Source organism: Notamacropus eugenii, chromosome 1 (assembly GCF_028372415.1).
Source record: "Notamacropus eugenii isolate mMacEug1 chromosome 1, mMacEug1.pri_v2, whole genome shotgun sequence".
NCBI lineage: Eukaryota > Metazoa > Chordata > Mammalia > Diprotodontia > Macropodidae > Notamacropus > Notamacropus eugenii.
The window spans coordinates 497,484,459-497,508,698 of NC_092872.1; the positions used below are offsets into that span (position 1 = coordinate 497,484,459).

The 24,240-nt window shown below is 41.5% G+C and overlaps 1 protein-coding gene across 9 annotated transcripts in view; it reads left to right on the forward strand.

Annotated features, from left to right (window-relative positions):
- The window catches only part of KCNQ2 (potassium voltage-gated channel subfamily Q member 2), a 168,970-nt gene that overhangs the window by 97,091 nt on the left and 47,639 nt on the right, over positions 1–24,240 (forward strand). For all 9 annotated transcript variants that reach the window (XM_072643707.1, XM_072643690.1, XM_072643722.1 and 6 more), the window contains exons 4-5: positions 391–566; positions 3,948–4,073. In XM_072643707.1, the coding sequence (XP_072499808.1) occupies positions 391–566; positions 3,948–4,073 (302 nt within the window). The remainder of the gene's footprint in view (positions 1–390; positions 567–3,947; positions 4,074–24,240) is intronic.

Consider the following 24,240-nt stretch of genomic DNA (forward strand, 5'->3'; position numbering starts at 1 on the left):
CTCCCCCTCAGTGATTCCCAATGTTTGAAAAGTTTTCCATAGATATTTTATTTTCTAGATTTAGAAGCAGAAGAGACCTTAGGAGAAATTTAGTCCATCCCCTTCGTTTTACAGATGAGGAAACTGAAGCCCAGGCAGTTTATGACTTTCACCAAGGTCCTCTCAGTAGTAAATGACAATAGTAGTATTTGAACTTAGGTCCTTTGACTTCAGAGCCAGTGATCTATGGACTATACAATACTACCCACTTCTGCTTGGGGCCTCTATCCCGCCAAGCTATCATGGAGGGGAACGATGGTACTCCCTTCTCAAAGGATTTGACCCAAGCCCATGAAAGCAGAAGGGACAGATAGCACTTCATCTTACAGATAGTCTTTATCTCTTGCATAGACATCATGGTGCTGATAGCCTCAATTGCTGTGTTGGCTGCGGGATCCCAGGGCAATGTGTTCGCTACTTCAGCCCTTCGAAGTTTGAGATTTTTGCAGATTTTGAGGATGATTCGAATGGATCGAAGAGGAGGCACCTGGAAACTCCTTGGTTCAGTAGTGTATGCACATAGCAAGGTAAGTCCTGAAACAGCTGAAAACTATCTTAGGAGACCATGCTCTGATTCTCCTGAGTATTCAGAGCCCATTCAGTGATCATTCTTCCTCCCCAGAAAAGAAACAGATTAAACACCATGTTCATCACATTTAAATTATTTCTTATACTGAGGATTATTTTGGCAGCTCTAAGTACCTTGGCTATAATTAGTAGTTCTTCTCATTTGTCCTCGTGTTGGACAGCATTTCCATTGTGCCCAGTCTATTGCCAGCCAAGATAAGGAGGAAGAGAGCCTGCTGGATGGAGGGTTCTCAGGTTGTGTTGGCCACTTATTCTATCCTCAAATCAGATTTTCTTTGCTCTTCCATTCACTATCCCTCTTTTACATCTGCCCAAGAATGGAGAATCATTATTAAAATGTACCAACAAGGTATCTTCTGTTTCCTCCTCTACTTGTTCATAGTCTTGTCAAACATCATAGAACTTGTTAACTCTGTTAACCCCGAATCTCAGATTGATGATGACTGTCCTTTCCAGTAGACTTTAACCACTAGAATGGGAGCCATGTCTGAAGTAGTCTCTCTGTCTCTCTCTATCTTTCTGTCTGTCTCTCTGGTGGGGGAGAGCTGGATAGAAGCTATTGGTGACTCTAAAGTGACCAAAGTGTTATGATCCAGTGGAGTCAGTGTGGTGGAACACAAGGAAGTTAGGACTGGAGGGGAGTTAGGGGATCTGGGTTCTATTCCCTGCTCTGCTGCCAAGACCTTGGACAAGTTGCTTCCTTTCTCTGATCCCCTGTTCCCTTACCCTGATGAACTCTAAGGCCATTTCTACCTCTGTAATTTTGATATTTTAGGATGACGGCTGGATTCACTGGATCTGGAGATTCTGTGGAATCACAAAGAGAACTCAGAGACCATTTAATCCAATCCATGAGAATCTCCTTTGCTTGAAGACCTCCAGTGAAGGGGAGCCCCCAGCCTCTTGAGGCTGCCCATTCCCCTCTGGGGCAGCTCCAGTAGTTAGGAAGTTTTTCCTTCCATCAAGCCATAAACCTCATTCTTTGTAACTCCCCCTCCCCCATTACTTGTACGTTTATCTTGTGGGGAAAAGTAGAACAAGTTTTTTTTCACACAAGAATCCTTTGATGAACATTTATTAAATGGTTTCCTTGTGTTGGGCACTGTACTGAGTACTGGGTATGCAAAGAAAGACCAAACACTCCCTGTCCCAAGGAAATCACATTCTAATTCTTGGAGACAGCTGCCATGTCCCTTCTTGTCTCTCAAGTCAAACCTGTTCCTGACTGGTAATTGGAGGTGGACAGCCTCAAAATATACTCCTTTATAATCAGCTTGGCCTCAGGACCAACCTCTGCTTTGACCACCCGGCAAAACCAGGGACTTGGATGGCAGTGACTTGTCCAAGGTCACACAATTAGTGTCAGAGGCAGGATGCAAGCATGGGTTTTCCTTTTGGCTCCATGTAAAGTACAGTTATAATTAAAGTACAGTGTTTCTCTCTGTAGTTCATTGTATAGCATGTTACTTCTATGGCCAAATCGGCCTTCCTACATATGGCATCATCTCCCATCTCTGTGCTTTTGTGCTGGCTGTCTCCCATATGTATAAACTCTTTCCTTTTCTCTGTCTCATGGAATCTCTGTCTTCTTTCTAGACACAGATCATGTACTACCTTCTACATGAACCTTTTTTCCTGCTACCCCCAACTGCGAGTGGCATTTCTTCCTAACTGCCTTACAGTTAGGGATTTTAAAATTTATTTGTATTTCTTCCCTGTACATTTATTCTGTATATACTTCTATATGTACTCTTTTGTACTATTAGAATGTAAGTAAGCTCCTTGGGAGTAGAGATTGTTTCATTCGTTGTATTTGTATGTATATCCAACACCTAGTACCATACCTGGCACATAGTAGGTGCTTGATAAATAATTGATTTGGGCTTGTGGGTGGTGAGAGCCCTGTACTTCACTATAGCTCAGTGAATAACTGTGATTCTGTGGATAGATAGGGTTATGTAGCATCTGCCTTTGTGGCTACTTATATTTTATTTGTCCTTGGAGGTGATTTTGAAACCTGAAACTTGAATAGAATACTGTCTGCAAAGTCATTTTTAACTGATATTCCATTAACTTCCCTATCAACCCTCACAAATTAAAATATATTAAAGGCAGAAATGGATATTTATTTTAAAAAAGCAAGCAAACAATTATTTCCTCTTAAATAATCTAATTACATTTCCTCTTAAATTATATATATATATGTATATATCTGTGTGTGTGTGTGTGTGTGTGTGTGTGTATGTATGTATGTATGTATGTTTTTTTTTCTATCCACTGTGCCACCTAGAGGCAGCTAGATGGCATATGGATTGAATGAATGCTGGACCTACAATCAGGATGACCTGAGTTCCAGTACTGCCTCTGATGTTATGACCTTGGGCAAGCTGCTTAACTAACCATTGTCTGCCTCAGTTTCCTTATCTGTACATTGAGGATAATAATAGCATCCACCTCACAGAGTTATGAAGATAAGATGAAATAGAATTTATAAAGTGTGTTGTAAATCTTGAAGCATTATATAAATGCTATTCTATCCAGGATTACCTTTCTACAGGGTACATTTGGAAAGAGTGCAAATGTTCCATTTGGAGGATTTGTCTTTGATGCCTGGATCTTCCACTCACTACTGGGTGACCTTGAGCAAGTCACCTAACCTCTATGGGAACTCCCTTTTCTTATCTGTAAAATGACAGGAGCTAGACTACACAACCCTTCTAGCTATAGATCTGTGACTTGGAGATCCTAAGAGAAGTCTGAATTTGAATGTGAAAGCCCTCAACCTTTTGAAACAAACCAGTGTGAAGTTACTTGGAAAAGGACGAGAATAGAAAAGCAGAGACCAATAGCTTGAATTTGTTCCAAGGCATGTAAATAGGAAAACCTGGGCCCAGTTTTGGATGATAGTTCCACAGCTCTTGCTGTATATTTAGATATCCCAGCAGGGTATAGGGGGTAAAATCCCAAGGGTCTTTCCTGCCTTTTCCTGGCAGGAAGCCAAGACCATTGTTATAAGTCCTGAGGCTAATCTGGCAGGTGTTCATCCATGTGTCCCTGGGAGTGAAGCTGCTTCTTCTATTGGTCTATGCCAGCCTGTGGAGTGCTATGAAAGGTGTCCTGTGGGCCAGCAAGCAATTGGATAACAGCTTCCCACAGGGTGTTCCCTGGCAGAACACACAGGATCGCATGGCAAAGGTTGTCTTTTCTCGTCTTCTCCCCAGATGGACTATTTGAATCTGCTCATTAATTGGAAAGACTCAGCAAAAAGCAGCTGTCATGTGACACCCAGGTTATAATTTTGCGTATCCTCTTTCTTGCAGGAGCTGGTCACTGCCTGGTATATCGGTTTTCTCTGCCTCATTCTGGCCTCCTTCTTGGTGTACTTGGCAGAGAAAGGTGAAAATGATCACTTCGACACCTATGCAGATGCGCTCTGGTGGGGCCTGGTGAGTCAGTAATTTTGCCCTCAGTGAGTACTTTGGAGACGGCAGTCAGCTCAAAGAAAAGAAGGCTTGTGTATGTGCAACACATGGCCCGGTGCCCTTGGCTCTCACACACTGACTAGGTTCAATCCTGGGGTCTACCAGGGCCAGGGAGGTAGTGTAGTGGAAAAAGTGCTGGGCCTGGAGTCAAGAAAACCTGAATTTAAATCCGATATCAGGTACATACTAGCTGTGTGACCTTGGGCAAGTCATTTGACTTCTATCTGCCTCAGTTTCCTCAACTGTAAAATGAGGATAATAACAGCATCTCCCTCATAGGATTGTTGTGAGGATCAAATAAGACAATGTTTATAAAGCACTTTGTACAGTGCCTGGCACATAGTAAGTACTATGTAAATGCCATTATTTTTATTATTATTCCCCCCAATATCATCCTCTCTTTGGTTCATTACTGTACCCAGAGTTGTTGTGTTATATCCAGACCTGTGATTTCATTGGTGTAGGAAACTCTTGACAAGGAAACTCCTCTTACCAGTGTAGATTGGTAGCATTTTGGCTACTTAGAGTTATAAGGACCCAAAAGCTTAAATGATTTGCCCAGAGTCACATAGCCAAGATGTGTCCAAGTCAGGACTTGAAACCACGTCTTCCTGAGTGAGAATCTGATATCATGCTGACCAGAGTTTATTCTGAGAAAAAATCTCAGAATGTAACTTGTATCTGTCCATTCATAGATATGAATGAGTGTCCTCATTTTCTATACTAATATGCTATATAACTATCCATCTACCGGGTAAACAACAACTTTCAATCCATCTAATTGAAAATACAGAAAATGCAAAAAACTCACAGGAGCCCTTAAATAAATGCATAAAACACAAGGATTCACAGTAACCTCAAAACATTCATTATAATGCACATCCCACTCTGGTGAATCCATATTGCATAAACTTTCCATTCTCATAGCACCATTTTTGATTTAGATTTCTCCTTGTGAGGGAAAACACTTGGAGTTGCTAGATAGGCAAGCTCCCTTCCTACCAGACTCATACCATGTGAATAATGCATTGTAATAGTGGAGTGCAAAATCCAATGCTCCAGCATTTCTGTTTGTCCCTTGATTCTGTGTCACCCAGTACTTGAGGATCATTTCCACAATCATCTTCCTTCTCCAATGTGTGCGATACCAAAGAAATTCCCCTTCATTTAATAGATGATTTGACCCCTGAGCCCTTGAACTTGGCAGTGCCCCCCCCTGAAGCAACCCCTAAGTCTGGCATTGTCCACACCCTACCTCCAGCCTCATATCTTGCTTGAAGGCTAGATTCTAGGAATGAACTGTCCATGAAATTCCTTTTCTCTTCTCATGTTCTAATTATTTCTCTGGATTCTGAGACTCTTAAACTTAAGATAGCTAGAGAAGCAACTCTCAGGAACTTTTACAACTTGACCATGTGGCTCCCCTCTTCTCTACTGGATGATCATGGTCGCCATATGCCCAAGTCATGCTGTTACCTCTCCAGGCCTCAGGCCAGGAAATCCACATTGTACCGAAACTTTCCTCTTCAGCCATGTGGGTGAGCAAGTACATGTGTTTCTGCCTCATTCCCACTATGAACAATCCCTTTGGAGGGATCACTCCTAAGTCCAATTCTGTTATTAGCTCTGCTGTGTTTTCAGAAGAAAGAGAAAAAGAATGGCCCAAAGGACTTGTATGGTTCATTTTCTATGCCAGATTGAAGGAGTAGAAGTTGGAGACAGGGGAATGACTTCTTCCATGGCAATTAGTCTCATAAAAGGGGTGATCCAACTCCTTCATTTTGGGGGCAATGCCATTAGTGAAGCCCATCCTCCAGGAAGCACTAAAGTGTTTGCCCATACATTCAATATGAGGATTCAATCAAAATAAAATATAAAAAGTCATGTCACACTCTAAGATCATCAAATTGAATGGGGAACTCCCATGACCAACCACCTCCTTTACACATGTTTAATGTTGTGATAAATATGATGCATTTTCTTCTCTGACATCACCTTCCTCTCCTCATACCTTCTAAGTGAAATTGTATCATTAACTATAATATATATGTCCTTTAGAAAAGAGTCTGTAGATCAATCCCTCTTTAATCTCTGGGCAGACCAAGGAAGTCTTCCTGGAGATTACTTTTTGGTCAGCCACTGGCTATGATAGTGAAGAACCATTCTGAAACTTTCTTAAAGTGGGTATATACAAGGAAAAGAGAAAAGCAAGGGTTTCTTTGGGGTCAATTTTATTTTTCCTTGTTGCTTATGAGATGTGCCAGCTGTTTGGGCATGTAAGGATATGAGTGAAAGAATGAATAATGTGATTTGAACCTTTGAGATTCTAGTGTTTTCCTGACAGGAGATAAATTATGTTATTATTTAATACATGTTTGTTGACTGGTTGACCAATTACTTGCTCATTTTTCTATTCTCTTAAGAACTTTACATGTATTCTAATACAACAGGGTAGCCCATGAAAGATAGGAAGTATACCATTTTAGAAAAGCAGCTAGAAGTATGTTATATAATCAGACTCCAGCATATTTGGAACAGAGTTCTGCAGATACTTCTGTACACTGCCAGGATCCTGGGACTATTGACTGCCAGCATCCCTTGGGAAAGCCTGAGAGAATAAGGAAGGTTTTAGGTCTTATTAAGTATGCAGCTGTCACTGACCTTATGACAGTTATTACCACCCACTGATGTACTTGAACGGCGAGGTGATCCAGTGGATAGAGTCCTGAGCCTGGAGTCAAGAGACTTATCTTCCTGAGTTCAAATCCGGTCTTAGGCACTTACTAGCTGTGTGACCCTAGGCAAGTCACTTAACCTGTTTGCTTCAGTTTCCTCATCTGTAAAAGGAGCTGGAGAACAAAATGGCAAACCACCCCAGGATCCTTGCTAAGAATATCACAAATGGGGTCACCAAGAGTTGGACATGACTAAAAATGACTGAACAACAAACTTTGATGTACTCTCACCTTAGACCTCAGATAATTTATAGTCCAGCTTAATTCATAAAACTTTCAAGCCCACTCTCTCAGTTGAGGACCTTGCTTCATGTTTCTCTGAAAGAATAAACATTTGATGAGAGCACTCTCTTTGCCCCCATTCTACATATCAAAACCATTGATTAACATAATCCACCCTTGTCTCCTTTACTCCATTTTCAGACCCTTGACACTCACTAGCTGTGTGACCTTGGGCAAGTCACTTAAACCCAATTGCCTCATCCTGGGTCATCTCCAGTCATCCTGATGAATATCTGGTCACTGGATTCAGATGGCTCTGGAGGAGTGAGGCTGGTGACCTGCACAGCCTTCTCTCACTCAAAACAAAGTCAGGTGCAAGTCATGTCATTATTTCTCTGATGGCGTGGTCTTCTTCGGTAATGAAGGATGAACACACACATCCCATTCTCTGAGGAAGAGGTGGCCCTTCTTGCTAAGGATTATCCTCTCTGCTTTTACTCTTGATTCCATTTTCTCCCATTGTCTGACTGTCCTGGCCATTTCTATTTCTAATCTTTAATTTCCCTTTACACATTGTCTTTTGCCCTGCTGCCTTTGAATATGCCTGGGTCTCCTCCATCCTTAAATAACCCCTCACTTTACCCTACCATGCCCTGGTGTAATGTTAATTAGAGTTAAAGATCTTTCCTGCCCATTAATAGGCATCACCTATTAAGGGAAACTTTTTGTTAATTTCAACGAGGTACTGGGTCAGGAGAGTCATGATGCCCTCTGGCTCTGAAAAGGGCATATGTACTCTGAGATGAGGTTTTGCTTTGGGGGCTTACAAGGAGCTTCATGTGCCAGATGAGATTCTGGGTAGCCATTAAGGAGATGTGCCCTCCCCCCCTGCCTTTGAAAACCCAGATATTGGTGCTTCTCTCTCTGGTAACTCTGTATGTATGTCATGGTCAGACGACTGGATCCATCCGTTGATCTGTAATGTATATATTGCTTACGGTCAGGCAGTTAGAAGCCCTGTCTGTTGATCTTTATTTCTCTGCTTGTATTTTCTCTGTTGGTGAATGTAATGAAAGTGATTGCTGATCCCTCAAAAGTTGCTTTCATTTTAGAAAAGCAGATCTGAGAACCTGTGCAGCAGACCCTGCTGTGTATGTCAGGGTGCTTGCTGTTATACCTGGTAACTTTGGAAAGTACAATTTCAGTTGAGTGACAAGGTTGGAAGCTAGATTCAAGGCAATGATCAGTGAGTGAGAAGAGAGGCAGTGGAGACAATGAGTGCAGACAACTTTTTCTGGGAATTTAGTTGTGAAAGAGAGAAGGTGTACAGGGCAATAGCCTGAGGGGATGGTAGGGTCAAGTCCCATGGCTTTTTTCCAGTCCTTATCCTTCTTTACCTCTCTATCACATTTGACATTCTTGATACTTTCCTCCTGATACTCTCTCCTCTGGTTTTCATTTTACTGCCCTATCTCTTGGTTCTCCTGCTACCTTGCCGACTATTTCTTAATCTTCTCTGCTGGATGATCATCCATAGCCTGCCTTCCTGCTGTGACCCTCTTTTTTTCTTTCTTTACACTATTTCATTAGTTCACTTTTGATGAATAAATTAATTTCCAGGGATCAGTTATCTTTGTAGAGAGGATTTCCAGCCACATCAGTCACCATCATGAACTAAGTCCCCCCTTAACAACTATCTATTGCACATTTCAAATTGGATGTCTCATAGATGTCTCAGACTTAACATGTCCATAGCAGAACTCATCATCTTTCTCCTCAAACCCATGCATCTTCCTAACTTTCTGATTTCCGGATAGGGCACTGCCATTCTCCTAACCACCTGGGTCCAAAACCACAGAATCATCCTTAATACCATATTCTCCTTTATCTTGTATGTCCAGTTAGTTGCCAAATCTCATCAGTTCTATCTCCATTGTACCTCTCAATCTGTCCCCTTCTCTCCAGTCATATGGCCACCACCCCATTTCAGGCCCTCAGCTCCATTTTATCTGGACTATTATTATAACTTCCTTATTGGCCCGTCCATCCTATATACAGCATGTTCCTAAAACCCTAGTCTGACCATGTCACTCCTTGCTTTATTGCATCTGGGACAAATACAGACTCTTCTATTGGGCATTTAAAACTTTCCACAGCCAGACTATAGCCTATTTTCTGGGTTTATTGCCCATTAATCCTCTTTCATGCATTCTGCATACACCAGTCAAACTGGCCTATAGGCTATTCCCCAGCTCCCATCTTGGTACCACTGCACAACCTGTTCCCATGCTGAGATTGGATTCTTTTCTCACCTTCTCTGTTTAGAACCCCCAGCTTCCTGCACAACTCAGCTCAAATGTCACCTCCTACATGGTACCTTTGCTATTCCCTACCCCCGAGCTATTAGTCTCCCCTCTTCAAGTTACCTTGCATTTACTTTGTGTATATGTGTGTGTGTGTGTGTGTGTGTGTGTGTGTGTGTTCTCCCTCTGCTGGCCCCTCCCTGTAGAATGCAGGACCTTTGAAGGCAAAGATCATCCTCCTCCTCCTCCTCCTCCTCCTCCTCATCATCATCATCATCATCATGTCTTTTTATCCTTAATGAGTGCACATTACATGCTTGGGACACAAAATACAGGGGGATACAATTCCAGACATATCAGAACAACCCCCCCAGATCATCAGACGCCCCAGAGCCACAGCTCTCAGTCACAACCTCCTCTGGGCCACATAGTTGGCAAACCTGGGCCCTGCATCTTCTTATCGACAAACAGTAGCTTCCAAGTGGAAGAGAGGCAGGTGCTCTTGATGGGTCTCTTGAGAATGGCTATTGGTTTCCTGCCTCATCAACCAATTGACTTCACTTCCTGTGTGATATACAAACACTCCGCAGTGTTCTATGACTCTAGGAAAGGATTATTAGGGGAGGAGGATAGACTTAGATCTGAAAAGAACCTTGAAGGCTTTTTAGTCCAACTCCTCATTTTACAAATAAGAGAACTGAGGCTAAATGACTTGATAAAGGTATTAAGCACATGAGGGAGATGGATTTGGAGTCTTTTGACTCTAGCACAAAGTGGGCAATGATAACTGTCCCTTGCTCATTGAGTAATTGCTGTTGATAGTGTCTGTAGGTGAGGCAGTGACTAGTCTATGTTACCGAGTGGTTTCAAGCTCAAATGGAAACAGATTCCTATAGTACTCACATTGACTTAGAAAACCACAGATTAATATTATCTATATCGTACCATATTTTTATTCATTTTGATAAACATTTCCAAATTACATATTAATGTGGTTACTTATTACTAGGAATTTTGTCAGCCATTTTTAGACTATGGGTCTGGAGTTTGATACCTCCTGGATCCATAATTTTTTAAATTTTTTAAAATTATTTTATTTGTTTTCAGTGTTCTACAATCACTTCCATGTATCTTAGATTTTCCCCCTCCTTTCCCCCCTTCCCCACTACCTCTCCACTCCCTCCCTGAGACAGCATACAGTTTTGTATAGGTTCTCTGCATACATTCCTATTAAATACATTTTCACCTTAGTCATGTTGCATAGAAGAATTAAAATGAATGGGAGAAATCATAAAACAAACCACAACATAACACAAAAGAAAATGATCTGCTATATTCTGCGATTGAATTCCATATCTCTGGATGTGGAAGGCATTTTGCCATAAGAGACCATGGGAAATTTTTTTAACTCCTTGCATTGCAATGAAGTTCTAAGACTACCAGAAAATATCCTTGCATACTGTGGTTGTTGCTATATATAAAGTTCTCCTGGTTCTTCTCCTTTCACTCAGCATCAGTTCATATAAGTCTTTCCAGGACTCTCTGAAGTCTTCCTTTTCATCATTTCTTATAGCATAATAATATTCCATTGCATTCATATGCCACAATTTATTCAGTCATTCCCCAATTGATGGGCAGCCCCTTGATTTCCAGTTTTTGGACACCACAAAGAATGCTGCTATAAATATTTTTGTACATGTGGGACCCTTTCCCATTTTTATGATCTTGGGGATACAGTCCTAGGAGCAGTATTGCTGGGTCAAAGGGTATGCACCTTTTTGTTGCCCTTTGGGCATAGTTCCAAATTGCTCTGCAGAATGGTTGGATCAGCTCACAGCTCCACCAACAATGAATACCAGTGTTCCAACTCTTCCACATCTTCTCCAACATTTATCATCATCCTGTTTTGTCATGTTAGTCAATCTGATATGTGTGATGTGGTATCTCAGAGTTGTTTTGATTTGCATCTCTCTAATCAATAGTGATTTAGAACATTTTTTCATATGTCTATAGATAGTTTTAATTTCTTCCTTTGAAAACTGCCTGTTCATATTCTTTGACCATTTATCAATTGGGGAATGACTTGTATTCTTGTACATTTGACTCAGTTCTCTATGTATTTTAGAAATGAGGCCTCTATCACAGACAGTAGTTGCAAAAATTCTTTCCCAGTTTTCTGCTTCTCTCCTAATCTTGCTTACATTGGGTTTGTTTGTGCAAAAACTTTTCAATTTAATGTAATCAAAATTTGGATCTATAATTTTTAAAAGAGCTGGTCAGACAAAGTAGACTTAGGCCCAAGTGGTAGCTGAATTGAAATAAACCTTGGTAGGAACAGGGTAAGTATTGTACCTCAAGCCTAGGAAATGAAAACACAGTAGTCCATGTGGATGGAGCTCACTCTTCCTAAAGATGAAGAAGGATCCTAAACTGATGAGGAGTCTGGGTTCCAAAAGGTCCCATGTGATCTGCAATAGTTTGTGGTGTGTTTTTCATTCAGTTTTCCTATTTGGTTTTTTTGGAAGTTATTTTGTAAATTTATTTTTAGTTTTCAACATTCATTTCCACAAAATTTTGAGTTCCAAATTTTCTCCCCATCTCTCCCCTCTGTCCACCCCAAGACAGCATGCATTCTGATTATCCCTTCTCCCAATCTGCCCTCCTTTTTATGGCACCCCTCCCTTCTCCTATACCCATCTCCTCTATTTTCTTGGAGGACAAGATAGTTTTCAATACCCCAATGCCTATATATCTTATGTCCCAGTTGCATGTAAATACAATTTTTAACATTCATTTTTAAAACTTTGAGTTCCAACTTCTCTCCCGTTTTCCCTCCCCCCCATCCCTACTGAGAAGGTGAGCAATTCGATATGTGCTATACATGTGTAGTTATGCAAAAGACTTCCATAAAAGTCATGTTGTGGAAAACTAACTTTATTTCCCTCCATCCTACCCTGCTCTCCCCATTTATTCTATTCTCTCCTTTGACCCTATCCCTCCTCAAAAGTATTTACTTCTAATTACTCCTTCCTCCCATTTGCCTTCCCTTCTATCATCCCCCTATGCCCCCATTATCCCCTTCTCCCCTACTTTCGTGTAGTGTAAGATAGAGTTTCATAACAAATTGAGTATACATGTTATTCCCTCCTTAAGCCAAATGTGATGAGAGTAAGCTTAACTTTTCCCTCTCCCCTCTTTTCCCTTCCATTGAAAAAGCTTTTTCTTACTTCTTTTATGTGAGAGATAATTTGCCTCATTCTATTTTTCCCTTTTTCCTCCCAATATATTCCTCTCTCACCCCTTAATTTTATTTTTTAGATATCATCCCTTCCTATTCAACTCATCCTGTGCCCTCTGTCTATGTGTATATAATCCCTTCAACTACCCTAATACTGAGAAAAGTCTCAAGAGTTATAAATATTATCTTTCCATGTAGGAATGTAAACAGTTGAACTTTAGTAAGTTCCTTATGATTTCTATTTTCTGTTTACCTTTTCATATTTCTCTTGATTCTTGTGTTTGAAAATCAAATTTTCTATTCAGCTCTGTCATCAAGAACACTTGAAAGTTCTCTATTTCATTGAATTGCTATTTTTTTCCCCTGAGGTATTATACTCGGTTTTGCTGGGAAGGTGATTCTTTGTTTTGATCCTAGTTCCTTTGACTTCTGGAATATATTCCAAGCCCTGTGATCCCTTACTGTAGAAGCTGCTATATCTTGTGTTATCCTGATTGTATTTCCACAATACTCGAATTGTTTCTTTCTGGCTGCTTGCAATATTTTCTTCTTGACCTGGGAGCTCTGGAATTTGACTACAATATTCTTAAGAGTTTTCCTTTGGAATCTGTTTCAGGAGATGATCAGTATGTTCTTTCAATATTTATTTTGCCCTCTGCTTCTAGAATATCAGGGCAGTTTGATAATTTCTTTTTTTAAAAAAATTTTTTTAATTTAATTTTTAACATTCATTTTCACAAAATTTTGGGTTCCAAATTTTCTCCCCATTTCTCCCCTCCCCCACCCCAAAACACCGAACATTCTAATCACCACTATCACCAATCTGCCCTCTCTTCTAACATCCCTCCCTTCCCTTACCCCATCTTCTCTTTTGTCCTGTAGGGCAAGATAACTTTCTATACCCCATTACCTGTATTTCTTATTTCCTAGTAGCAAGAACAGTACTCAACAGTTGTTCCTAAAACTTTGAGTTCCAACTTCTCTTCATCCCTCCCTCCCCACCCATTCCCTTTGGGAAGGCAAGCAATTCAATATATGCCATATCTGTGTAGTTTTGCAAATGACTTCCATAATAGTCATGTTGTGTAAGACTCACTATATTTCCCTCCATCCTATCCTGCCCCCCATTGCTTCTATTATCTCTTTTGATCCTGTCCCTCCCCATGAGTGTTGACTTCAAATTGCTCCCTCCTCCCCATGCCCTCCCTTCCATCATCCCCCCAACCCTGCTTATCCCCTTCTCCCCCACTTTCCTGTATTGTAAGATAGGTTTTCATACCAAAATGAGTGTGCATTTTATTCCTTCCCTTAGTCGAATGTGATGAGAGTAAACTTCATGTTTTTCTCTCACCTCCCCTCTTTTTCCCTCCACTAAAAAGTCTTTTGCTTGCCTCTTTTATGAGAGATAATTTGCCCCATTCCATTTCTCCCTTTCTCCTCCCAATATATTTCTCTCTCACTGCTTAATTTCATTTTTTTAAGATATGATCCCATCCTATTCCATTCACTCTGTGCTCTCTGTCTCTGCATGTGTGTGAGTGTGTGTGTGTGTGTGTGTGTGTGTGTGTGTGTGTGTGTGTGTATGATCCCACCAACTACCCAGATACTGAAAAGTTTGAAGAGTTGCAAATATTGTCTTTCTATATAGGAATGTAAACAGTTCAACTTTAGTAAGTCCCTTATGACTTCTCTTTGCTGTTTACCTTTTCATGCTTCTCTTTATTCTTGTGTTTGAAAGTCAAATTTTCTTTTCAGCTCTGGTCTTTTCATCAAGAATGCTTGAAAGTCCTCTATTTCATTGAAAGACCAATTTTTCCCCTGAAGTATTATACTCAGTTTTGCTGGGTAGGTGATTCTTGGTTTTAGTCCTAGTTCCTTTGACTTCTGGAACATCATATTCCATGCTCTTCTATCCCTTAATGTAGAAGCTGCTAGGTCTTGTGTTATCCTGATTGTATTTCCACAGTACTTGAATTGTTTCTTTCTAGCTGCTTGCAATATTTTCTCCTTGACCCGGGAACTCTGGAATTTGGCCACAATGTTCCTTGAAGTTTCTCTTTTTGGATCTCTTTCAGGTGGTGATCAGTGGATTCCTTGAATACTTATTTTGCCCTCTGGTTCTAGAATCTCAGGGCAGTTTTCCTTGATAATTTCATGAAAGATGATGTCTGGGCTCTTTTTTTGATCATGGCTTTCAGGGAGTCCCATAATTTTTAAATTGTCTCTCCTGGATCTATTTTCCAGGTCAGTTGTTTTTCCCATGAGATATTTCACATTATCTTCCATTTTGTCATTCTTTTGGTTTTGTTTTGTGATTTCTTGGTTTCTCATAAAGTCATTAGCCTCCATCTGTTCCATTCTAATTTTGAAAGAACTATTTTCTTCAGTGAGCTTTTGAACCTCCTTTTCCATTTGGCTAATTCTGCTTTTGAAAGCCTTCTTCTCCTCATTGGCTTTTTGAACCTCTTTTGCCAATTGAGTTAGCCTATTTTTCAAGGTGTTATTTTCTTCAGCATTTTTTGGGTCTCCTTTATCAAGGTGTTGACCTGGTTTTCATGCTTTGCTTGCATGTCTCTCATTTGTCTTCCCAGTTTTTCCTCCACCTCTCTAACTTGTTTTTCAAAATCCTTTTTGAGCTCTTCCATGGCCTGAGCCCATTGAATATTTATTTTGGATGTCTGGGATACAGAACCCTTGAATTCTATGTCTTTCCCTGATGGTAAGCATTGTTCTTCCTCATCCAAAAGGATGGGAGCAGATATTTGTTCACCAAGAAAGTAACCTTCTATGGTCTTATTTTTTTTCCCTTTTCTGGGCATTTTCCCAGCCAGTTACTTGACTTCTGAGTTTCCTTTCCACACCCTCCTCGACACCAGATCCGCCCAGCTAGTGCTTGGGGGCTGAGATTCAAATGCTGCTCCCCAGCCTCAGGGCTTTCGGCAAGGGCGGGGCTGCTAATCAGTGTGAGATTAAGTTTAGGAGCTCAGGTGGGGGCAGGGCCACCTCACAGAGCTTAGTTCCCTCAGGGGGTTTATGCAGAGACCTTCAACAATGGATCCAGGCTCCTGCCTGCTTTGGGAGCCCCTGTCTGCTGCAGCCTCTGCTGCTGCCTCCCGAGGGGGCTTGAGTCATAGGGACACCCCCCTCCCCTCTCAGTGAGCCAAAAAGACTTTCTCACTGATCTTTGGCACCTGTGGGTGGAGGGACCTGCACGGCTGCTGGAGATTCTGTCCCTGAAGGCTGCTCGGATCTGCTCCCCTCAGGTGCCGTGGCCAAGGCAGGGCTGGGCTCTGCTCTGGGTCCAGTGTGCGACGGACCCTTGGTGTTGGTTTTTCACGTCTCTCTGGAACAGAAATCTCCTCCACTCCGTTGTCCTTTGGCTTCTGCTGCTCCAGAAATTGTTGGGAGTTCTTCTTTACAGGTATTTTATGGGTTGTGGGTTCAGAGCTAGCATATGTGTGTCTTTCTACTCCGCCATCTTGGCTCTTCCCTCCTTGATAATTTCTTGAAAGATGATGTCTAGGCTCTTTTTTTGAGCATGTCTTTCAAGTGGTCCCATAATTTTTAAATTATCTATCTTGGATCTGTTTTCCAGGTCAGTCGTTTTTCCAATGAGATACTTCACATTGTCTGCTATTTTTTCATTCCTTTGGTTTTGTTTTATAACTTCTTGATTTTTCATTAAGTCATTAGCTTCCATCTATTCCATTCTAATCTTTAAAGAATTTTTTTCTTCAGTGAGCCTTTGGACCTCCTTTTCCATCTGGCTAATTCTGCTTTTTAGGGCATTCTTCTCTTCATTGTTTTTTTGGATCTCTTTTTTCATTTGGGTTAGTGTATTTTTTATAGTGTTATTTTCTTCAGCAGTTTTTTGGATCTCCTTTAGTGTGAAGTTGACTCATTTTTCATAATTTTATTGCATCACTCTCATTTCTCTTCCCAATTTTTGCTCTACTTCTCTTACTTGATTTTCAAAATCCTTTTTGAGTTTTTCTATGGCCTGAGAGCAATTCGTATTTTTCTTAGAGGCTTTGGATGGAGGAGCTTTGACTTTGTTGTCTTCTGTTTGCATGTTTTGGTCTTCCTTGTCACCAAGGTAAGATTCTCTAGTCTGATTCTTTTAGCAGTTTTTGCTCATTTCCCCAGACATTTACTCGACTTCTGAGCTCTTTGTCAATAAATGTTTACTTGACTTTTACTTGACATTTGAGCTCTTTGTCAAGGTAGAGCTCTGCTTCCAGTGGGGGTAGGGGGTGTACTGTCAGCTGCTCAATTCCCCCACATCTGTGGACCTAGAGCTCCAGAAACAGCTGCTGTCTCTGCCTCTGCTGCTGCTGATGTGACTGCTGTGGGTTCCTCAGCCCCTTCCCTCTCAGCTGCCCTGGGGCTGGGGCCTGACCACTCCACTTTCCCACACTGGTGCCACAGGCTTTTTCCACTGACCTTCCAATTTTTCCTTGGTGTTTTGGGGTCCTGAAGTCTGGAAACTGCCACAGGTGTGAGAGATTCAGTCTCCCCAAGGCCTGCTCAGGTCTTATCTGTGCCTGTGCAGCCCATGCTGGTCTGCACCCTGACCCCTGCATGGTGCGATAGATACTTCTTGGCGACCTTCCAGGTTGTATTGGCCTGAAGATTTCCTTCTCTCTGTCATTCTGTGGATTCTGCAGCCCCAGAATTTGTTTAGAGCCATTTTTTACAGGTATTTTGCTGGGTTTGGGGGCAACGCTCTAGAAAGTAGAGGCTTTTACTCTGCCATCTTGGCTCCACCCCCCTTGAGCTCAGTTATCCTATTTGTTGTCTCATTCTTATATAACCTTACTGTCTTTTCAAGAACTCATTAGATTGTTGATCAGGCTGCCTCTAACAAGGTTTTTTGCAATCTTTTCCAAGCAATTAGTACAAGGTGACCAAAGTATATGTTTTTTTCCCCTATTCACTCTCCTTCCCATTGAGGCTATAAGCAGCTAATTAATTTGATTTTTCCTATAAGCCCAGTCTCTAATGCTGAGCTGCCACTTCCAAAATTTCTGAGGAGATCCTTCGCTTTTGGAGGGAAGGGATGGTTAACTTAAGGTGTCAGAGATGACCTAAGCAAATATATTTGAAATTTAAACAAGTATTTTGTTCACTTCTTCTACTATTGGCTTCATTTCCCCCCATGTATTTCTTTTTTTTTTTAGTTGAGTATTTTATTTTCCCCTCAATTACATGTAAAAACCATTTTCAACATTTCAACTGAGTTCTGAATTCTCTCCCTTCCTCCCCATTTCCCTCATTGAGAAGGCAACCAATTTGATCTAGGTTTTACCATGTGTTTCTTGAAAGGCAGCTTGGCAGAGTGGTCAGCCTCAGAGTCAGTAAGACCTGGGTGGAAATCACACCTCTGAAATATGCTGGCTGTGTGCCTTAAACTCTAAGTTAGCCTCAGTTTTCTAGTTTGTAAAATGAGGGGATCTGACTCAATGACCTCTAAGATTCCTTCCAATTTTAAATCTATGATCTTATGATAAGTCATTTAACCTCTTAGTGCCTCAGGCAACTCTGAGACTAAGCTGAAAAACAAACCCTGCTCTATATAAGGGAAAAAAGTTCCCCACCCCATTGAAATTCCAGATCCAGTACCAAAAACACTAACAAAGTCTATTCCTATCCTGAAGTAGAGGACAGAGGACTCTTTGGAAGGCATTCTCAGTGATGGGAATCCATGGAGTGGTGGCACTGGTGCTGGCAGAGAGTTCTGACAAAACCAGAAATGGACTCAGGAATCAGGAGACCTGGGTTTTAATCCTGACTCCACCAGTGGCTAGCTGTTTGACCCTAGATCATCTAAACTCTTTATTCATTAGTTTTGCCACCCCTAGAGGAGAATATTAAAACCTAGCCCATGGAGTTCATTGCAATTTTAATTGAATTCAGTAAACATTTATTGAATGTCCTCATTGAGCTGGGCACGGTGTGGGTTCCCAAGATTAACAACACATTTCTTGCCTTCAGGAAGTGCATAGCCTCATAGGTAGGAATGATAAGACATGGACATATCCAATAACAGTATAAGGCAAGATGTAATCAGTGCTACAGAAAGGGTATTGGATTGAGGGACTTCAGAGGAGTAAGAGGTCACTTTGGGCAGAGATTGGTCAGAGGATGTGATGTCCAAATAAGAGGCAATGTAGTGTCAGAGATGGTTGTTGACTTTCTTCCAGATCTCATTCTATAATCTCTGGAGATGATAGATGTGAAATCATTCGTTGAAAGAGATAAAAGAGTTTATTACTAAATCCTAGTAGCTACAGCTATTTGATATATTTGAAAAGCTGGAAAACTGAGGGAAACAAGTTGTTTTTAGTGCTTGGTCTCAAATGTACCAAGAGCACCAACTCTAAGCCCTGTAAAAGTCAGGAGAAAAAAAGCAATGTGTTTCCCACTCCCTGCCCCCCAAATAAAACTTACCTAAAGTGCTTGGTGGTTTTTGAATTTTACCACTTGAAGTTATAATTATGTAAAATATAGTCATTAGTTCCAGCGCAATGGAAATATGTGGTGCAAATCTGAATAATGCAACCACTTCAAGTGCATTGGTCACAGGATCATAGCTGTACCCATCTCCCAGGCTGGACCACTGGGTTTTCTGATGTTCCTACTTTACTGGTATGGCAGCAACCATGTTTACTTTCACATTTGTAATATCATATCATTTATGGAATAACTTTATATGAGAGATAGGTTGGTCTCAGTGTGCCCACTGAATATATTGGGAAACTGAGGCCTAGGGCTTCCTGACCAGTGGTTTAGCTGGAAATCTTGTTATGCTAGATATCCAGGTGTGTCATGATCTATCCATCAGACTGTACTGCCACCTTGTGTGTAAATAGCTGCTCATCCTTTGAATAAACCTCTTCACATTCAAGGCTCTCCTCAATTTTGCCCCAACTTACCTTTCATTTTCACAAAATTTTGGGTTACAAATTTTCTCCCCTTTTCTCCCCTCCCCCCCCAAACGCCAAGCATTCTAATTGCCCCTATGACCAATCTGCTCTCTCTTCTATCATCCCTCTCTGCCCTTGTCTCTGTCTTCTCTTTTGTCCTGTAGGGCCAGATAGCTTTCTATACCCCTTTACCTGTATTTCTTATTTCCTAGTGGTAAGAACATTACAGTTGATCCTAACACTTTGAGTTCCAACTTCTTTAGCTCCCTCCCTCTCCACCCCTTCCCTTTGGAAGGCAAGCAATTCAATATAGGCCAAATCTGTGTAGTTTTGCAAATGACTTCCATAATAGTTGTGTTGTATAGGACTAACTATATTTCCCTCCATCCTATCCTGTCCCCCATTACTTCTATTCTCTTTTGATCCTATCCCTCCCCATGAGTGTTGACCTCAAATTGCACTCTCCTCCCCATGCCCTCCCTTCTATCATCCCCCCCCACTCTGCTTATCCCCTTATCCTCCACTTTCCTGTATTGTAAGATAGGTTTTCATACCAAAATGAGTAGGCATTTTATTCTTTCCTTTAGTGGAATGTGATGAGAGTAGACTTCATGTTTTTCTCTCACCTCCCCTCTTTATCCCTCCACTAATGAGTCTTTTGCTTGCCTCTTTTATGAGAGATAATTTGCCCCCTTCAATTCTCCCTTTCTCCTCCCAATATCTTTCTCTCTCACTGCTTGATTTCATTTTTTTTTAAGATATGATCCCATCCTCTTCAATTCACTCTGTGCACTCTGTCTCTATGTGTGTGTGCGTGTGTGCATGTGTGTGTGTGTAATCCCACCCGGTACCCAGATACTGAAATGTTTCAAGAGTTACAAATATTGTCTTTCCATGTAGGAATGTAAACAGTTCAACTTTAGTAAGTCCCTTATGACTTCTCTTTGCTGTTCACCTTTTCATGGTTCTCTTCATTCTTGTGTTTGGAAGTCAAATTTTCTTTTCAGCTCTGGTCTTTTCATCAAGAATGCTTGAAAATCCTCTATTTCATTGAAAGACCAATTTTTCCCCTGAAGTATTATACTCAGTTTTGCTGGGTAGGTGATTCTTGGTTTTAGTCCTAGTTCCTTTGACTTCTGGAATATCCTATTCCATGCCCTTCGATCCCTTAATGTAGAAGCTGCTAGATCTTGTGTTATCCTGATTGTATTTCCACAATACTTGAATTGTTTCTTTCTAGCTGCTTGCAATATTTTCTCTTTCACCTGGGAGTTCTGGAATTTGGCCACAATGTTCCTAGGAGTTTCTCTTTTTGGATCTCTTTCAGGCGGTGTTCTGTGGATTCCTTGAATATTTATTTTGCCCTCTGGTTCTAGAATCTCAGGGCAGTTTTCATTGATAATTTCATGAAAGATGATGTCTAGGCTCTTCTTTTGATCATGGCTTTCAGGTAGTCCCATAATTTTTAAATTGTCTCTCCTGGATCTATTTTCAAGGTCAGTTGTTTTTCCAATGAGATATTTCACATTATCTTCCATTTTTCCATTCCTCTGGCTTTGTTCTGTGATTTCTTGCTTTCTCATAAAGTCCTTAGCCTCCATCTGTGCCATTCTAATTTTGAAAGAACTATTTTCTTCAGTGAGCTTTTGAATCTCCTTTTCCATTTGGCTAATTCTGCTTTTGAAAGCATTCTTCTCCTCATTGGCTTTTTGAACCTCTTTTGCCAATTGAGTTAGGCTAGTTTTCAAGGTGTTATTTTCTTCAACATTTTTTTGGGTCTCCTTTAGCAGGGAGCTGATTTGCTGTTCATGCTTTGACTTCATGTCTCTCATTTCTCTTCCCAGCTTTTCCTCCACCTCTCTAACTTGATTTTCAAAATTCTTTTTAAGCTCTTCCATGGCCTGAGCCCATTGAGTGGGCTGGGACACAGAAGCCTTGATTTCTGTGTCTTTGCCTGATGGTAAGCATTGTTCTTCCTCATCAGAAAGGAAGGGAGGAAATGCCTGTTCACCAAGAAAGTAACCTTCTATAGTCTTATTTCTTTTCCCTTTTCTGGGCATTTTCCCAGCCAGTGACTTGACCTCTGAATATTTTCCTCACACCCACCTCACCTCCTGATCCTCCCAGCCAGTGTTTGGGGTCTGAGATTCAAATGCTGCTTCCAGCCTCAGGGCTTTGGGCGGGGGCAGGGCTGCTATTCAGTGTGAGATTAAATTCAGATGCTCAGGTGAGGGCAGGGCTGCCTCTCAGGCTCAGTTCCCTCAGGGAGTTTATGCACAGACCTTCAACAATGGATCCAGGCTCCTGCCTGCTTGGAGAGCCCTGGTCTGCCGCTGTCCCTCAGCTTCTGTCTCCCGAGGGGGCCCGAGCCATGGGGGCACCCCACTCCCCCCTCGACCGGCCAAAGGGACTCTCTCACTGACCCCCATCACCTGTGGGTGGAGGTACTTGTGCGGCCGCTGGAGATCCCGTCCCTGAAGCCCACTCGGATCTGTTCCTCTCGGTGCCGCAGCCACGTCAGGGCTGTACTCAGCTCCCAGTCCCGGCGCCCAGTCCGCAGCACGAAGGACCTTTTAGGAGAGGTTTGCAGGTCTCTCCGGAACAGAAATCTCCCTCGCTCCAATGTTCTGTGGCCTCTGGGTGCAGAATTCGCCGTGAGTTACTTCTTTGTAGTTGTTCTATGGGTTGTGGGTTCGGAGCTATGTGTATGTGCGTCTTTCTACTACGCCATCTTGGCTCCGCCTCCCCAACTTACCTTTCAAATATAATTGATCACTATATTCCCATGATATTTTTTAGCCTCCATCAAACTGGCTTATTCTTTGTGCTCTGTCCCATCATAAATATGCTCACTCCTTCTCTGAATGCATTTTTTCATACTTATCTAAGTCCTACTTCTTTAAAGTCTAATTAAATCACACTCTTTTGTGAAGTTTTCCTGACTGCCCTCAGCGTAAAATGATATTTTGTTCTTTTATCTTTTTTTGGAGGCAATGGTTGAGGGGGGAGTTAAGTGACTTGCTCACAGTCACACAGCTAGTAAGTTCTGAGGTTGGATTTGAACTCTGGACCTCCTGACTCTAGGGTCAACATTCTAACTACTGTGCCATCTAGCTGTCCCAATAATCTTTTCTTCTTGAGAATTCCTGCAGCACTTATTGTTTGAGCAATGTTAGATCCTGTTATTTTGTATTGAAAGTTACTTTTTACGTATTTCCTCTGCCTCTCCTAATCAGCCTCCCTGAAGGCAGGGGATGTGTGTCATACCAAGACAGAGCATTAATTCTAGGCCATAGATTCCACTTGGAAGGTACCATCTGTCTCCTCTTCTCTGCCTCTCAGATTCCTCATCATCTGTCCAAGTTCACTTTACCAGGGCTGGGTACCTCTTCCTAATCAAAGCTTTCTCTGATTCCCTGGTGATTAGTGATTTCTTCTTTCTCCAGTGACCTCACATCGAACTTAACTGTGTCAGTGCAGCTATGAGGTGCAGTGAATAAAGTGATGGACTTGGAAACAGAAGAACTGGTTTCAAATCCTACCTTAGACATCATTTAACCTCAGTTTCCTTATCTATCAAATGGGGATAGTAATAATACCTTCCTCCTAGGGTTGTTGATTAAATGAGATAACCTATGGAAAGTACTCTGTAAACCTTAAAACACTCTACTGGATGTCAGATGTGAGAAAGGAGATTAGGAGAGGAGTTAGGGATGGACAAATAGAACTTAGAATCAACAGCCCAGTCATAGTAATTGAACTCAAGGCAACTGATAATCACCAAGTGAAATAGTATAGAGGAAGAAGAGATGGGGCTCAGGACAGGGCCTCAGGGCAAGTCTGACCAGGATGAAGATCCAGCAAGGGAGACTGAAAAGGAATGGTCTGACAGGAGAAGAGCCAGGAGAGAACAGTTTCACAAAAATGTAGAGAGAAGAAATTAGAAAAGTGAAGAAAGATTGACAAATCCAATTGGCAGTGTCAGAGGCTACAGAGAGATCAAGAAGGATAAGGACTGAAAAACGGCTATTAGATTCACCACCTACGAGATTGTTGGTAACTTCGTTAGGAATTGTTTTAGTTAAATGATTAAGTCAGAAGCTAGACTGCAGAGAAGACAAGAGTGAGAAGGAAGGAAATGGAAGTACCTATGTAGATGACCCCCCTCAAATCTGGCCATGAAAGGGAGGATACACATGCATACTCACACACACATATGTAAGATGACTGCCAGTAGGGATAGATGGATCAAGTGAGGGGTTTTTTGTTGAGAATTGGGGAGGTACGGGCATGTTTGTAGCAGGGCAGAAGCATCAATTAGGGTGACATTGAAGATTAGTGAGAATGGGGATGCTAGTGGGATCAATCTGCTAGAGAAGATGGAATCACTTATGAGCATAGAAGAGGTTGACTTGGCAAGGAGAAAGGCCACATCTTCCTGTGAAAGAAAGGTGCAGGAGAAGATAGTAGCAAAAGGCATCTGTGTGATGTGAGATGAGAAGAAGATGGAGGAAGCTCTCACTAAATAGCTTCGATTTTGGGGGTGAAATAAGGCAAAGTTCTTTGGTGTGGGGGTGAAGGGAGTGGAAGCTATGGGACACTTGAGGAGCGATGAAAAGGTTTGGAAAAAGTTTCTGTGGTGATTAATAATAATAGCTAGCCCTTATATAGCATTGTAAGGACTATAAAATATTATACCTCTGTTAT